The sequence below is a fragment of the Hemitrygon akajei genome, chromosome 2 (genome assembly GCF_048418815.1).
Source record: "Hemitrygon akajei chromosome 2, sHemAka1.3, whole genome shotgun sequence".
NCBI lineage: Eukaryota > Metazoa > Chordata > Chondrichthyes > Myliobatiformes > Dasyatidae > Hemitrygon > Hemitrygon akajei.
This window is the reverse complement of record NC_133125.1, coordinates 21,478,917-21,496,924: the sequence shown is the minus strand read 5'-3', so window position 1 is coordinate 21,496,924 and position 18,008 is coordinate 21,478,917. Positions and strand designations below refer to the sequence as shown.

Sequence of the window (18,008 nt, the reverse complement as noted above, 5' to 3'; positions counted from 1 at the left end):
TCCCCCCCAACAGAGTGGTGTATCCTGTTGTTGAGTGGGTTGTCCACAAGGGTACACTGCACCGGCTGTTTAACCCTTTTCCGCCTTCCTGTCACCCAGTCTCCTGTATCCTGAACCTTGCATGTACCTACCTCTTTGAATCCTGTATGTTCTATATATCACCCCTTTAGCCTGCCAAAATGATCTACAGTTCATTCATTTCCAGCTCCAACTCCTTAATGTGGAGTGTTAGAAGATACAGCTGGATGCACTTCTTGCAGGTGAAATTGACAGGGACACTGAAAGTCTCCCACATCCTGCAAGAGGAGCTTTCAACGATTCTATCTGGCATCCCTATTGTTCTAACTGTGCAACTATAAAGAAGGAAACAATAAAGAAACTGGAAAAATAATTACCTTCAGCTTTTTCACCTTCTCTTACTTAAGCCTCTCCTCACTGAAGCCTTGAAGAGCTAAAGACCATAAGATATAGGAGCAGAATTAGGTCAATTGGCCCATTGAGTCTGCTCCATCATTCAATCATGGCTGATCCTTTTTTCCCCTCCTTAACCCCATTCCCAGCCTTCTCCCCATAACCTTTGATGCCGTGTCCAGTCATGAACCTATCAATCTCAGCCTTGGATACACCCAACCATCAGGCCTCCAAAGCCTTAAATATCCATTCTAAAACTTTCCACTCCAGCTATGGCCACTCTGTTTGCACCTGCCTTATTTTAATTTGTTCTTGCCAAACACTTCTGATCACCGATTGGCTGCTGCTCAAACACCAAACTGCCATGAATTGGCTTATTTCCTCACTCAGCGAACCTAAGTAAGCTCCATCTTTCCACACTTCCAATCGCTGATTCTTCACGATGGAATTTATACTCTATGATGTTGTCTGCACCTATGTACCTGTGATGCTGCTGCAAGCAAATTTTCATTATAGTTATGTTCATGACAATAAACTTGCCTTGACCTGATTGTGATTGGAAGATGTGTGAGAGCAGGCTAGTGAGCTAGCTGACGGTGATCAGGATGGTTTCCAAAGTATAATTAATAATTAATTAAAAAAAAAGAAAAACACTAGAAACTCTCAGCTGGTCAAGCAGCATCTGATCAGAGAAAGATAGAAACAGGGACCAAGGTCTTGAAACATAAATTCTCTTTCACTTTCCATGGATGTTACCTGTCTTACAGAGTATTTCCAAAATTTTCTGATTTAACTTCAGATTTTCAGTACCTGGATTTATTTTTTGCTTTTCCTAAGGTTTGTTACTCATTTTGGATAGGAGGCTGCAGGAAGTTACTGGCTTTTTATCAACTGATGGGTGTGACTTTAGGTTGGTTATAAACTGGCTGAAATTTGAGAAGGGTTAATTCTGATGATTTCCCCTTTTCGATCCCTGATAGCTTAATTGCTTGTGGCAGGTTACAATGTGTTTGAACACAGAAGAACATTTATCGGAGCATTACGTTGTGAAGTATTCTTGATTATATTTATAGATTCATGAATATTACAAAATGCAGTGTGCAATTCACCCTTGGGAATGGCTCTATACTAAAATTATTGCTGCAAATCCCCACTCACCTCACGCCTTCACGTGAGACAAAAGTCCAGCCTCTCCAAACTTCGACTGAACACTCGCAAAGTTTGCTTCAGGAAAAAAAATATCAACTTTAAAAAAAAACTACCTAGCCTTCAACAAATGTTCTTACTTCGCGATACGTCGTCTGAGGTTACTTCAAACCCTGGGCAGAGAAACCCGCAAGAGAACGGGTGACCCCGGCCGGCGCCGGCACTGAGAGCCCACAAACGGCGACTAGAGGGCGGCCCCAGCCGTCAAGTGACGCTCCATCAGTGGCGCCAATGAACTGCGGCGGTCGTCACTGCCGTGCTCAGTAGAAGAAGTAGGCCCTGCAGTATAGGAAGCTCCCAAGCAGTTTATGTTCGCTGTTTCTTTCAAACTGGCAACAGCCTTTTTTTTTGTAAATATAGAAATTATGACACCTCCCTGTACAAGGTTGCAAATGCATGAAAGCTAGGGAGGAATAGTCGCCGGTAGGTAGCACGTACTTTATGCTAACTTACTTACGGTTTCAGACATGCACTGGGCAGCTGAGGCCTTGTTTTAAACGAGTGTCAGTAGCAGCTTTGCAGCTGTAATTTTAGATCTACGAATATCTCCACTGTGTGAGGGGAAACAAGGGGTGATACAGGCAGGGGGTTCGAGATTGATGGTTCTGGTGTTGAAATTCTTGGGGATTTAAATATTGATAACAGAGGCTGCTGTTTTTAAAACATCACATTCAGTTCACAGCCTGAAAGAAAAGGTTGATTGTAAAGCCTTATAATAACGTATAATTAGAAGTGATTTTTAAACTAAAATATTTTCTGATATTAAGGAATATATTGCAGATGTAAACAGTGCAAACTATAGGAAAACATTAGCCTCAAATATAGGATTATAAATACTTTTTGGGTTTATAGATTTAGTGGCTGATGGTGCAGTTTCTATCACTTGTAATTCACCTAGATTAGTCATTTGAAATGGTGGTGTTTACATGTTTTTGTACAGTATTTACATTTAAAATGATAGATTATATTACACATTAAACTCTGACATTGTATTTGAAAGCACTTTTGGTTTGAGATATTTTTGCAGGCCATGTTTTTGTTTCAAAATGATGCCCAAATCCCTACCCTTTTCTTTATTTCATATACCGTACATGTGTTAGGGTTGAACACAGTGCAATATTAACTGGGGTGTAATGGTTTTGTACTTGGTTAGTGAGAGTTATTCTTTAAAATAAAAGATCAAGCTGATGTGTTTCAACAATGATTTTTCAGTCTGAAACTTATTTTGTACATAAATGAAAAACATTCAAATAATATATGTATTTTGCATATTGGAAGATATGTGCGTACACAGAGTGTCTTGTTAATCAGAATTTATGATAAAATGACAATTGCATTTAAAGCTGATATTTCAAAGTATGTTTACCAAAGTCACAAAGTATCACAATATAGCAAGGATATTTTGATCCTTGTTTTGCGATCTGGGCAACACTTGTAAGATGTACCTGAGTCTATTGGGATCATGTACTCTGTCTGGGGCTCGCGGTGTGGCATCCTGTGTATCGGTGAGACCCGACGTAGATTGGGAGACTGCGTCACCGAGTGCTTACACTCCATCCACCAGAAAAAGCGGGATCTCCCAGTTTAATTCCACTTCCCACTCCCATTGTGATCTGTTGTGGTGAGGCCACACTCCGGTTGGAGGAACAACATCTTGTCTTCTGTCTGGGTAGCCTCCAACCTGATGGCATGAATATCGATTTCTGGAACTTCTGGTAATGCCTCTCCCCCTTTACCATTCCCCATCCCCTTATCCCCCTCTCACCTTATCTCCTTGCGACCCATCGCCTCCCTCTGGTGCTCCTTTTCTTTCTTCCATGGCCTTCTGTCCTCTTCTATCAGTTCTAACAGACTCCCCCCTTCTCCAGCCCTGTATCTCTTTCACCAATCAGCTCCCCAGCTCTTTACTTCATCCCTTCCCCTTCAGGTTTCACCTATCATCTTGTATTTCTCCCTCCTCTCCCCCACCTTTAAAACGCTACTCCTCATCTTTTTATTCTCCACTCCTGCTGAAGGGTCTTGGCCTGAAATGTCGACTGTACTCTTTTCCATAAATGCTGCGTGGTCTGCTGAGTTCCTCCAGCATTTTGTGTGTGTTGCTTGGATTTCCAGCATCTGCAGATTTTCTCTTGTTTGTGATAAGATCAGTGTTTGCTCATTTTTCATTACCCTTAAGAAGGTGGTGAAGCCCTTCTGCCCTTCATCGTGAAGGTACTCTCACTGGGCTAATGGGGAGGCGATTCAGGATTTAGAAAAGTAAGTAACGACAGAATGGACCAAGAATTCATGGTGTCCAAGTATGAGGGAAGCCAACACAGGTAGTATTCCTTGGTGGTAAGAGATAAAAGACTTGTGAGGTGGTGAGTAATTGCAATGCATTTTGTAGCTGTTATACACTGCAGTCACGCTGTGCTGCTGATGGGAGGAATGGATGTTTGGGCTGGTGGATGTGATGCCATCAGCAGGGTTGCTTTGTTTTAGCTGCGTTGAGCTTCTTCAGAGCTATTGGATGTGCAGTAATCCAGATGTATAAAAGGGTGTTCTGTAGCTTCACCTGACTCTGCCATGGAAATGCTGGGTTACCACACAATAGTAAAGCCATTGAATGTCCAGGGTATGTTGCTGAATCCTCTCAGTTTGGAGAGATGATAATTGTATGGTATTTGTGGCATAAATGTTACCTACTGTTTATCATGTATAAATGTTGTCTCGATACTGCTGCATGCAGGCAAGGATTGGTTCATCTGTTCAGGAATTGTGAATGGAAGTAACCATTGTGCGCTACTTGGATTATCAGAAGGCCTCTGACAAGGTGCCACGCATGAGGCTGCTTAACAAATTAAGAGCCCATGGTATTACAGAAAAGATTCTAGCATGGATAGAGCATTGTCTGGTTGGCAGGAGGCAAAGAGTGGGAATAAAGGGAGCCTTTTCTGGTTGGCTGCTAGTGACTAGTGGTGTTCCGCAAGGCTCTGTGTCGGGACCAGTTATTTTTATGTTGGATGTCAATGATTTGGATGTTGGAATTGATCGCTTTGTTTCCAAGTTTGCAGATGATAATGAAGATAGGTGGAGGAGCAGGTTGTTTTGAGGAAGCAGAGAGGCTCCAGAACTACTTAGATTAGGAGAATGGGCAAAAAAGTGGTAGATGGAATATAGTGTCGCGAAGTGTATGTTCATGCACTTTGGTAGAAGAAGTAACAGTGTAGACTATTTCTAAGTGCAGAGAAAATTTAAGAGTCTGAGGTGCAAAATGGCTTGGGCTCCTCGTGCAGGATTCCTTAAAGGATAATTTGCAGGTTGAATCACTGGTACAGAGGGCAAATGCGATGTTAACATTCATTTTGAGAAGACTAGAATATAACAGCAAGGATGAAATGTTGAGGCTTTATAAAATGGTGAGACCTCACTTGGAGTATTGTGAGTAGTTTTGGGCCTCTTATCTAAGAAAGGATGGGCTGATATGGGAGAGGATACAAAGGGGTTCACAAAAAATGGTTCTAGGATTGAATGCTTATCATATGAGGAGCAATTGATGGCTCTGGGCCTGTACTCACTGGAATTTAGAAGAATGAGAGATGACCTAATTGAAACCTGTCTGATCAGCAAACATCACTTCCGGTCTTGTCATTGAAGGAAGGATATTATTCCATCATTAGTTCCTTCATCAGTTTTTTAGATCCACTAGAAAAAGTTGTGCAGTGATGCCAAGTACATTGACTTCAGTTTTCCCACGCCTTCTTGATACCGTAGAAATATATGGAGTATTTCTTTTTCACTTTGGTATCAAGATCAGTCACTCTTGCTGGAATTCAGCTCTTTGGTTTGTGTTTGGAGCAAGTCTATGATGAGATCCAATTTGGAATGCTCCAAGTGAAATCTAAGCAAGTCACATTGAGTGAGCTATTGATGAGCAAGTACTACTGATAGCAATGGAAAGCTTTAACTACATTGCTTTGATTGAGAGGTAGTTACCAGGATTGGATTTTTCCTGCTTTTTTTTGTCTACGTAATGTACGTCGGTAATTTTTCGCCTTGCCAGATATCCACTGTTATAACTACTAAGGCATCATTGCCATGGGTATAGCTTGTTCTGACGTGCAGGTCTTCAGTGCTGCATCGGGTGTGATGTTCAGTTCCATAACATTTGCTGTATGCAGTGTTCTTAGATGTATCTTTATGGTATGGGATACAGTGCCTTATAAAAGTATTTAGCTCCCAACCCTTTGTTCACTTAAGTGAGTATTACAGCCAGGGATTTTGATAAATTTAATTGAGAATTTTTATTTGTGAATCACATGCTGCTGTTTTTTAACAGCAGAGCTCAAAAAACAGGGAAAATTATAAAGCATAAAAAGCTAAAAATTCACGAATTGAAATGTCAGTATTTCAAAAGTATTCATACCCCTTTACTCAGTACTTAGCTGAACCACCTCTTGCAGTTATTACAGTCAGTAGTCTTTTTGTACAAGTCTCTATTAGCTTTGCACAACGTGATGGAGCAAGATTTGCCCATACTTCCTTGCAGAATTGCTCAAGCTGTGCCAGGTTAGTTGTGGAGTGGTGGAAGACGGCAATTTTGAGGTCTTGTTCGATTGGGTTAAGGTCAGGACCCTGACTGACCCACTCAAGGACATCAACTTTCTTTATTTGAAGCCATTCCATGGTTGCTTTGGCAGTATGCTTTGGGTTATCATCCTGCTGGAAGACAAACTTCCTCCCCAGTGTAAGCTTTCTGGCAGAGGCTAGCAGGTTTTTATCCAGGATCTCTCTGTATTTAGCAGCATTGATCTTCCCATTAATCCTGACCAGATTTCCAGTCCCTGCTACTGAAAAGCATCCTCATAGCATGATGCCTTCTCCACCATACTTTATAGTAAGGATGGTGTTACCTGGCTGATGCGCAGTATTATATTTACGCCGCATATACCGTTTAGTGTTGAGGCCAAAAAATATTACTTTAGTCTCATCTGACCACAAGACCTTCTTCCACATCTTCACAGTATCTTGTCAATGACACTTTGCAAAGTCTTTATAGGCAAGGATATGTTTTTTTTTTTGTTAACCAGAGCTTCTTCCTTGTCACTTTTCCATAAATATCCTTTTTTGTGCAAGGTCTTAGAGATAGTGCAGCCATGAACTTAATCTCCATTTGCAGCCACTGACTTCCGCAGCTCACTCAGAGTGACTGTTGGCGTCACAGTAGCCTGTCTTACAAGTTCTTCTCGGGTGACTAAGTTTAGAGGTCCAGCCTGACCTAGGCGGTGTGGCAGTGGTTTTATATTTTTTCCACTTTTTTTGATGGACTGCTCTGAGCTCCGAGTTACATTCAGTTCCTTTGAGATGGTCTTGTACCCTTCCCCAGATGTGTGCTTCCCTATTACCATTTCCCTGACTTGCTTTGAATGCTCTTGTTTTGGTTTCGCCTGTTGAAAATCTACCATACTGTTGGACCTTGTGGAGAGAGAGGATATTTATTTTGGTGATCCTCCAATTTTCTACATTAACAAATTGGGTGAGTTGGGACCACATCTGGTGAGACTGAATCATTCTGCAATGGGAAAGGAGTCTGTCAAGGCTGCATCCTTTCTCCACACCTTTTTAACATCTACACTGAGATGATCATGAGACTGGCAATTCCAGACAACACTGGCATTAAAATAGAGGGAAGAACCATCAGTAACTTGAGATATGCAGATGACACAGCCCTGCTAGCCACAACAGAAGAAGACCCACATACACTACTCAATAATGTTGCAAAAGTCTCTGCTGAATTTGGATTGCTGATAAATGGCAAAAAGACTAAAGCTATGGTGATAAGCAAAACTGCAATTCAAGCTCACATCTACATTGGAAACTACAAGATCGAACAAGTGTCCTGTTTTATATACCTTGGTGCAGAACTAAATGACACAAATGCAGCAAGGAAGTAAAGCGAAGGCTAGCAATGGCACGCACAAGCACTACCAGACTCTGGAACATCTGGAAAGACAGATCTGTGAGCACTGACACCAAGATACGCCTCCTCTGGAGTCTCATCTGGCCAGTAGCCCTACATGGCTGTGAAACATGGGCCCTAAAAGCAGCTGATGAAAAGAAGTTAACAGCATTTGAGATGTGGACATACAGACGGATCCTCAGGGTGTCATACATTGAAAGGAGATCCAACAATTTCATCCTGGAAAAGATTGGCATGAAACCAATACTTCTGGAAACCGTTATCCAAAGGAAACTTCACTATTTTGGACACATCTCAAGAACTGATGACACACTGGAACGCACTGTGCTTGAAGGCAGAGTAGAAGGAAGCCGCTCCGGAGGCAGACAGAGGACAACCTGGATCGACAACATCAAGAAGTGGACCAGCCTCACCGCCAGAGGTGCAAAAGGTTTGACTGCAGACAGATCGTAGTGGAAGAAAGTGGTCGCTGAGGCTCTGGCAGAGTATGGCACACGATGATGATGATGGTAATATACAGAAATGCACCTGAGGAAAGTTAAACTAGTCATTACAAATGGGATGAATACTTTTTCAGCCTCAGTTTTGGTTTTTAATTTTAGTAAATTGTTGACAGGGTTTGGAATTTTTCTTTGTATTTGACATGCACAATATTTTATAGATTAGCTCAAAAATCCTACTTTAATATACAGTCGGCCCTCCTTATTCGCGGGGGATTGTTTCTGAGAACCCTCACGGATGCTCAAGTCCCTTATTTAGCGGACCAGTGAGGTGGTCTTTAGGACCCAGCGGAACCCCGGACCTTATTTAACTTGTCTCAGTGTGGTGGTCTTTAGGACCCAGCGCAGCTCTGAATCCGCAGTGTTTCTGTTCACGAAAATGATCACGATTGAAAATAAAGTGGAAGTAATAAAGTGATCGGAAAGAGGTGAAACACCATTGGTCATCGGAAAGGCGTTAGGCTCCAGTCGGACAACGATCGGAACAATTTTAAAAGATAAAGTGAGAATAATGGAGCATGTGAAAGGCCCTGCCCCGGTGAAAGCTACAATTATTACTAAGCAACGCGGTGGTTTAATTATTGAAATACATGCGTTTTTTAAGTGTTTTATATAGGAAGGTAAAATGTATACTATATACAAAGACAAACGTTTGAGTAACTGATGCTAAATAATACCGGATGTACCTGTTAAGACTTCAAATCTGACTTAAAGATGGACTCAGAAACAGAACTCATTCATAACCCGGGGACTGCCTGTACTTTTAAATTATCTCTAGATTACTTATAGTACCTAATACAATGTAAGTGCTATGTAAATAGTTGTTATACTGTATTGTTTAGGGAATAATGACAAGAAAAAATAGTCTGTACATGCTTAAATAATGAATGCTGGAGAGAGAACTTCTGGGTTTTCCCGATCCACGCATGCGGAACCCGCGAACAAGGAGGGCCGACTGTATTTTAAATTTAGAATGTGAAACAGTAAAATGTGAAAATAATTGTGGTGGCTGAATATTTTTTAAAGGCACTCGGTACAGATAGTAGACTTTTGGATCTGTAATTTGCAAGGGAATGCAGGGAAGTTGAGCTTCATTCTTCCACAATAAATATCTAACAATTTAGAGGTTATAGAGGAATTAAGAGGCGTGGCTTGGAGTCAGCAGCTTTTTACATATAATTATTGTCACCTTGAGAGGATCTAAGTGAGAGCCAAGAGCAAAACCTTAGATCATTGTCTGTTTTTAGCATTAATATATTGAAAGAGTTTCCTCAAGGTTGTCATAGCTGGGATTGGTATTGAGGATAAGCTGTTACTACCTATTAAATGTTATAAATGGCGTGCATCTCAAATAGCCTCTGACAACCAAGTCCCGCTCTTGATCTTCACGTGTGGCTTAGCTACTAGGCCCTGCAGAAACATTTCTACTGACATGAGAAGGAGTAAAGGCAGGTTACTGGTGCCTTTAAACCAGTCACTTTGGGCAGATGGAGCTCATTAGTTGTAGTTGGCAGCCCATCTAAGAGAAGGAAAACTGATCTCAAACCTCTGCTGCCTTGCAGCTGTAGCCACTCATGGGGAAGGCTTCAGGAGTAAATCCTGAGGAATTATTTGGAGCTGGAGTCCCTAAGGCACTCCTACATTGAGTTCAACACTGACTGGCAACTCCTGCGACACTGCTGGTGCCACATTATATTGGTCTCTGCCATTCCTTTGGATTCATCAGCTGTGCGGAGAGGGATGTCTGCTACACGGGCACCAGCTTAGTCTCCATATCTTAGTGCCCTGGCTTGCGTATCACGTAGATAGATGGGACAAACATTTGACAATGGAGGGCCTCAGCAATAATGAAATACCATCATAGTCAAAATAAATGTCTTAGTTACTTATGGGCAACCTTTTTTGAGTGGGAGTGGCCAAAACTAGAGATGTGTTAGGGATAGATACAAGTACCTGTGACAGAACTTGTTTGAAAATTCGGTTTTAATTACAAGAGTCATGGCTTTGTTGTGCACCTTCATTCCACCTGCAACAGGCAGAATTTCCCAATGGCCAACCATTTTAATTCCACTTCCCAGTCCCGTTCTGAGATGTTGGTCCATGTTCTCCTCTACCACCATGATGAGACCACTCTCAGGTTGGAGGAGCAGATTCTGTCTGGGTAACCTCCAACCTACTAGCTTGAACATCAGTTTCTCTAACTTATGGTAATTTCTTCCCCCTCCCCTTTTTCCATTCCCCATTCTTGCTCCCCTCTGAGACATTGATATTTGATGCCCATATAATGAGCCAATAGGCCTGTTTCTGTACTGTATCTCTCCATGACCATATCTGGATGAAAGAGTATACATATGACATACTAAATTTTATCATGCATATATTTCCTTTGTTCTTATGTTCTGTGTATGCTTCTTCAACAGATTTGGCTCTGCTTAAATATTGGTTAAAACTTTTTAAACAATGAAATTCATCTAACAATAAGCCTTGCAAAAATATCTAGTATTTGGATTGTTTCAAAGTTATTTTTGATGGCAATATGCAATACTTGGTGTAAGTTTCAGATTTCCATTCAGCAATAGATAACATTCTATTCACCTGTCCTGAATATCAGGCAAGCAGTCTGGACCAGATGACTGTAGAGGGGAGTGAGAGATGGTGATGACATGTCGTTATTGTATACATACTGATGAGTATTCAGTTGTTGAGGGGAGGAGCATTTAACTAAAAGTTTAACTAGTTAAACTAAAACTATTTGAGATGCATTGCATCTGCTGTTCCAAAATGCAGTTGAAATAAATTGTTTCTCTTTTGTATAAAGGCAAGTTGTGAGGCTTTATGGATGCAATTAAATATTGATAATGTAGCTTGTTTTTAGTCTTGAACTACAGGTTGCCCAATTTCAATGAAGTTTGTTCTGACTCAGTTTTGTATCTCTGGAAATATTTTCAGACTATTAAACAAAAGTTCAGCATAGAAGATTTGATCTTGAATAAAATAGTCGTGCTGAGACTGTGAAAAATTGATGTTAACAAACATTTGATTATACAAAATAGAATTTTGAACCAATTTATAAAATAAAACTTAATCCTATGACTTCATTTTCTATAATTTACAATTAAAGTTAGCTGTAAATCAAGCCTTTCCTTCAATTTTTAGATAGCTGTCAACTTCTGTGCAACAGAAATTTTGCAGTATCAGTGAACTTCAAAATGTTTGAGTTACCTATCCTTTATGTAATAGGGTTACATAGGGTGATTTTAAATTATGCTATAAATTTATGCTGGAATTAAGTGAATTATAAATGTACTTGTATTATTATTATTAAAGTGCATTGCAGTCTGTGTTTTTCATTACACTAGCAGAATGCTAATCCATACAATTCACTAAAGAGGAATGTACAACATTCTTTCACCCATGAATCACTTGTCACTTTCAAAATGGTGATTTGAAGTTAAATGTACAGTTGAATTATCTCTATAGATCTGTTCACATAATATTTTGCTTTACACTTATTTTCTTTTCTTTTATAGAAGCTTCATATTGGAGAACGTTCTGAGTCTTCTATATGGGCCATTTTCTTTCAAAAAATGGTAAACGTATGAAGAAACGAAGACGGAAAGTCAGGAAGAACTGCTTTCTTCGTGGGCCTTGTATGCTGTGTTTCATTGTTCACAATACTTCTGCTATTGATGAGGATCAGCTTGAAAGTGCATCCAAACTAGCAGAAAGATACACTGCATTGACTACTACAGAAGAGTGTGCTAAATTTCTTCTCTCTCCAAAAGAACTTAGTATCTGGGAAGAACAGGGTAAAAGTTTACTTTCCAGTGTTCCAGCAAAACTTATTGGGCCACCTCTTTTTAGGACAGTCTGTTCAGACTATTCCGAGATGCCTGTTTGCAAACGTAAATGTGCTGGGGTACAAGCTTGTACACCTTGCAAACTACCTCGTTCTGCAGTTGGAAGAATTCCAGAGACTGGTTTAAAGAATGACATAGCACAGTGTCCTGTGTCTGTATGTACTTTGCCTTCATCCACAGCAGAATGCGCAAACATGGGACGTGATGGGAACATAGGTGACAGTTCATCTCTTCTCCAGCATCCATTATCCCCATTGGGATCTGAAGACAGTGAAATAATTCCTCAAGAAAATCTTAAAGATTTAAGAATGGAATCTGAACCACCGAATATTAATGAGCTTCCGTCCTCTATACTACTTAAGGTGAGGCTAATAAGCATACAGGATATTACTTATGACATGAAATAATATAGTATCATTTACACAGAAACAAATTTGAATTGTTAGCAAGTTTAAAAAGTTGTCTACTAGCCATTTACAAAGAATTATGTGGGGGTGGGGAAATGGTTAAATTCCTTGACCAGCTTCATCTTTGTTTCTGACCTTGTGTTTACTTGGCTACAAAGCTATGATTTCTATCCAAGTCAGTGGAAAAACTTTTACTTGATATTAATATTGTTCCTATATTACTGCACTTGTTCTATCAATATTGCTTGCAGATTACCAAAGCCATTCTGAGCATTGTAAACTCTAGAATATTGTAATCTGCCTTGTTCAGTAGATATACTAAGATTAATATTCAAATAGTTTTAACATACCTTGGCAATATTTTGCTTTTATTCTTGGTCAGCAGAAACTATTTGCCTAAAGAGTACAATTTGCTTTTGAGAAGTAAATTTGATAACTATAACTTTGGAATTGTTAACCAGTATCTTTGTTATGTATGGTATATGCATTTTTGAGAAAACCTTTCAACAACATGAAACCCATACTTGTATTTCAACTATCACTTCATTTCAAAAAAACAAGGCAAATTGATTCAATTTCTTTTTTCCTTCTTCTTTTGTGTGTTTGCATTTCCCCCAGCAGATTGTTTTAAGACTTGGGTTGATCTCTTCTGAATTATTTAAAGAAAATGCATTAACCGAGACAAAAGCCTTTGAAGTGATTGGACAGGAAGTAGCTGTGGGGTGATGGTTGCCATCTACCAAAGTTAGGAGGAGGAGATGGAGAATATGAAAAGGGGTACAAATGGGTCAAGAAAGTGGTAGATGAATTGTGACTACAAAATATGGTTGTGCAGGATGATTTGGGAATTCAAGTGTCCTCATGAGAATATTTCAAGCTACAGGTCATGGTTTCAGATTAAGGTATCACCTATTTCAGGCAGATAAGAATTTTTTTTCTGAAAATCATGAATCTCAGATTTCTCTAAGGTAGAGAGACATTTAAATTACACTGTATCTGAGCATAAGGAAAGAGTTGAAAAAACGACGGTGAAGTCAAGACTGGGTCAGTCTGCTTCCATTTCTTATTAATTTGGAGCCTCTGCTCCAAAATTCAAAGTTTTGATATTATTGCAATCATTCTGATTTGCTTAACAATCCTTCAGTAGTAATAGATTAATGTTGAAAATATGTTCTAGATATAGAAGTTGTAGTTTTGTATAGCCCAAGTACAAACCTGTTTTGCGTAAAAATCATCAAGAAGCACAGACTAAAGTTGTCATTTTGTGAACCGTTTTGTTAACTGTGTGATCATCTTTGGTTTGCTGTGTGATCAACTTGCTGCTTCATGACTGACTTAATGTACCATCCAACAGTGCCTTTACTTCATTTGATTTTTTGCTAAAACCCAAATCCATGCCTTTTGTATCTTATTATTCTAATACGCTCTGCTTGCTTTTTCCTTTCTCTGTTATGAAATACATGGGAATATCCAGTAGGTGAAGCAGCATTTGTGGAGAGAAAAATAAGAGTTGACTTTTCAGTTTGATTGCTTTTAGCAAAGCATTTTTGTGTGAACTTGATCATCCAAAACATGGCTGCCAGTTTTCTAATTGTATGAAGTCATGTTTACTTAAACCCACAATACTTGCTGACCATTGGTGGCTTACAGTTAAGCAATCCATTGATATATTTATCATATTTATTTGATCTCTTCTGTGGTCTTGTCCATTCGTAAGTCTTTACTTTTCTCCAGAGCTACTAAGACCTCTTCACACTCCAGCAATTTTAACTCCTTGATTACCTTTGAATTAAATTGCTTCACTTTTGGCAGATATAACTTCACATTCAAAGGCCTGAAGCTTTGGAATTTGTTTCTGAAATCTCTCTGGCTCTCTTTTCTTGCTTAATATACTTTGTCCAAGTTTTTGGTTCTATGTCCTAATTTCCCCTTGCGGCACAGTAACAGACATCATGTGATAATACACCATGAATCACCTTGTGCTTCTGCGTCAGATGTTCTATATAAAACTCAGTTGCTGAAGTTTGAAGTATTGCACTTAAGGCATTATTGGAATTACAGATTTTCTTTCTCTTTGCATCATGGATCTCAGGATAGTGTTCGATTTGAGAAAAAAAATCATTTATGTGTAATTGCTCACCTGAGTTATAGTACTGTACCTGTGAAAGCTAATAGGGATTTCAGTAGTTTTTCAGAGGCTGTTAATAACTGTTGTTGTTCCTTTCTGCGTCTCGTGGTACATTGGCAGAAATCTTGCTGTTTCTTTAGCTTTTGTTTGTTTTTAACAAGGCCGAGTTGCTAGCTCAACACTCAACCCAGCATGGATGGAAAGCGTGCAAGGAACTGGCTAAATTCACATCCAAAGTCTGCTGCAGATAGCACTACACCACCGGTCAGCTATTCAATAACTGTAACATATGCAAAATGCTGGAGGAATTCAGTAGGCCTAGCAGTATCTATGAAAGGAATAAAGAATTGATGTTTCCAGTCTTGTCCCAAAACATCAATCAGTACTTCTTTCCATAGATGCTGCCTGACTTGCTACGTTCCTCCAGCAATTTGTGTGGTACTCTAGATTTATCGCATCTGCAGAATCTCTTCTGTTTAGCATTTAATAGCTGTTAACAATTAACATTTAATGTTACTTATTTTAAAAATGTTTAAGATAGATAAAATTTTCATAAACATTTAAATAATTTGAAACTAAACGCATAATCTTAGTACAATAATTTTGCCTTTTGCTTGATGGCTCTAGCTCAAAAATGTGGCTTGAAGCTAGTATGTGATGCAAGTCCAGATTTCAGTAGCATAGCACAACAGATGCCATTTGTTTGGGTTATTTAGAACATCCACATGTGTGGAGCTCTGAGACTTGCTACCATTTTAAAGGCTAAAGGTCATCTTTTCCAGCTCAATGCATGGTGTGAATTAAGCTTGATTGAGAAAGCAAACAAATTTAAGAGTTGTCAGTTGTTCTGTGAATGCTATTGTACAAAACATCCATTTATGTGATCAGATAGATTTCTATCAAAGTTAAGAAAACTTTATTTTCCCAAGGTCTCACATTCTGTCTGGCTTTCTTTTGAGTGGTTTTTTCAGCTTAGAAGAATTGACTGAAGCATAAATGGATAATTATTGTAATGCGCCTAAGGTGAAGAGGCTGAAATGTTTAGGGGAAAAAAAAATCAGTACTTCTGCTCTCGATTGACACACGTATTTCCGATTATGAAGTCAATGTCCTAAAATGCAGAGATGTAGAGAGGCTGGGCATGGTGTGTTGAAAGGAATTGTGTCATGTCTCTTTTGTTACCATTCCTATATGCTTCTGAAACACTCATCCATGCCTTTTATTAGATTCATTACTGTTCCATCTGTTTTGGTGACCTAATCTGGCACTAAATCTGCCTACAAATATTCATTAAATTCCAAGTTGGTCTTGTTGAGTTCTCTGCTCTTCCAGTTCTGGCCTTTTGCAGCATGATTTCATTTGGTCCATTATTAGCAGAAATTTGAGTCTCATTTGAGAAATTGATGTAATTTTCAGCTGACCTTTCCTCTGAGTTAAATCGGAGGCCTGAGATTTTTGTGAAGAATTTCCTTTGATATATTGTACTAAAGCACAATGCAATTTGAAAAAAACTAATCTTGCTTTCTGCATTTATAGAGCACTTGATGAGATAACACTTAGAATGACTATTGTATGCAGATTTTGACTTCCTGTCCAAGGAAAGCTCTACTTGCAACAGAGGAAATGCAATGAAGATTCAGCAGGTTGAGACCTTAGACTGGGGTGAGGGGATACATTGTCTGATGAGGAGTGATTGGATAAAGGAGGGTTATACTCTGTGTTTAGAAGAATGAGGAATGATTCTAATGAAAAATGAAGAATTCCTACAGGCCTTGAGGGTTTGATGTCATGATGATGTTTCACCTAGGTGGCATGTCCCAGAGACATAATCTCAAAGTTCAGGACTGTGGGAAGAAGTTTTATTTTCGGAAGGCTAGTGAATCTTTGGGTTTCTCCACTCAAAAGCTTTGGAGGCTGAGTTGCAGAGTATAAACAAGAAATCAAAAGACACTTAGTATTAAAGAAAGCAAGGGATACAGGGTTAGAACAGAAAAAGTCAGCCATGATCCTGTATTGAGCTTGGCATGAGGGTCAAATGTTTTATTCCTTATGTTAAAATGCCATGGGTATAATGATAGCTTTTCATTTGTACGTTTTATGTGCTAACACTTTGGAATTTTCTTTTCAAGAAATTGAATAGTATTATACCGGTAGTTGGTTTAGAAGATTCTATAGTTTATAATGAGGTGGTATACGTGCTAGATTTTCCATGATTGATCTGATTGTAACAGCTTAATTCTGCTGGGATCTCCAGGTAACTTGAGGCATAAGTGAGTTTGCAACAATCTTAGAAGAAAAATCTAGCTTTAGAAGTGTTGCATGGTCGAGTATTGTGCATAGGGCATGAATTCCCTTCTGAAGAATGCTGAGCTATTTGAATATATAAAACAGAATGGCAGAAAAGGTATTAAGTTATGGTGGGCACTTATTTTTTTTAAAATATTGATTCCATCCTTGCTTGTGAAGATTGACAAAAGGTTAAGTGTAGTAGTACTAAAACATTATTAATATGTTCATTTAAAAATAACTTTTTTCTGCCTTGACTGCAGGACCTTATTTAAAATAAAAAAATTTATGTTGCGTATGTTTAGATATATGGTGGATTCTGGTTAATTTGGATTAATTGGAACCAGTACATTTTGGCTCAGTTGAGCAGCTATCTCAATTAACTGAAGCTTCGTGGAAGTAGTTAAAAAGGTATAAAAAGACAAACTTGTTGTTTCAACTGAGTAATAATTTATATATTTAAATGACGTACAGAACAAATTAGAACATTTTACCAGTACTACCACAATGCTATGAAACTGCTTATTTCTTCCTATTAGTAATGGACAGATGAATTCATCCAGTGCCGTGTTCTTTTGATTGGCTGTAAGTGAACAAAATCAGTGCAGACACCTAGTGCAGATAATGGACGGCCTTCATACAATGCTCTTGACAATTGCATCTTCCAAATCTTTATTTACATTTAACATTCAAGATGATTGTTGATCCTTTCAAGTTCTTCGTAGTTCCTAACTTGAAGTAATGAAATTGTTTTGTTTTACTCTTTGCTATTTGTGGCATCTCCAAGTCTACTTGCTTGAATTTGCAGTGAGCAATCAATTCTGAATTGTCTTACTGCTTATTGCTCACCAACTGTCAGTGACAAAGATCACATATAATGCTGGAGGAACTCAGCAGGTCAGGCAGCATTTATGGAAATAAATACATTTTGATTTCTATGGGTGCCGCCTGACCTGCTGAGTTTCTCTAGCAATTTTCATGTGTTGCTTTGGATTTCCAGCATCTGTAGGCTTTCTTGTGTTAGTGACAAAATATCACTGCTTTTTGAACAGAAACACATGAAATTGATGCTATTTAAAAACTGTTCACCCTAATCACGGTGTAGTGGCTAATGGCCACTCAAGTGCACACAACTGACTCCAGTTAGAAACTGCTCGGCAACAGTCTCCTGTCGCAATTATGAGGCATAGAGTCCCAAATAAATGAAGGGAATTGGGACCCGTATCTCAGAAAGGATGTGTTGTCATTGGA

General features: G+C 39.0%; 1 protein-coding gene across 2 annotated transcripts in view; it reads left to right on the top strand.

The window, feature by feature from the left end:
• Positions 1-1,884: 1,884 nt before the first annotated feature.
• fbxl17 (F-box and leucine-rich repeat protein 17) overlaps positions 1,885-18,008 on the top strand; it is a 684,991-nt gene continuing 668,867 nt past the window's right edge. For both annotated transcript variants that reach the window (XM_073068092.1, XM_073068101.1), the window contains exons 1-2: positions 1,885-2,040; positions 11,607-12,298. In XM_073068092.1, coding sequence (XP_072924193.1) covers positions 11,642-12,298 — 657 coding nt within the window. In that variant the 5' untranslated portion in view covers positions 1,885-2,040; positions 11,607-11,641. The remainder of the gene's footprint in view (positions 2,041-11,606; positions 12,299-18,008) is intronic.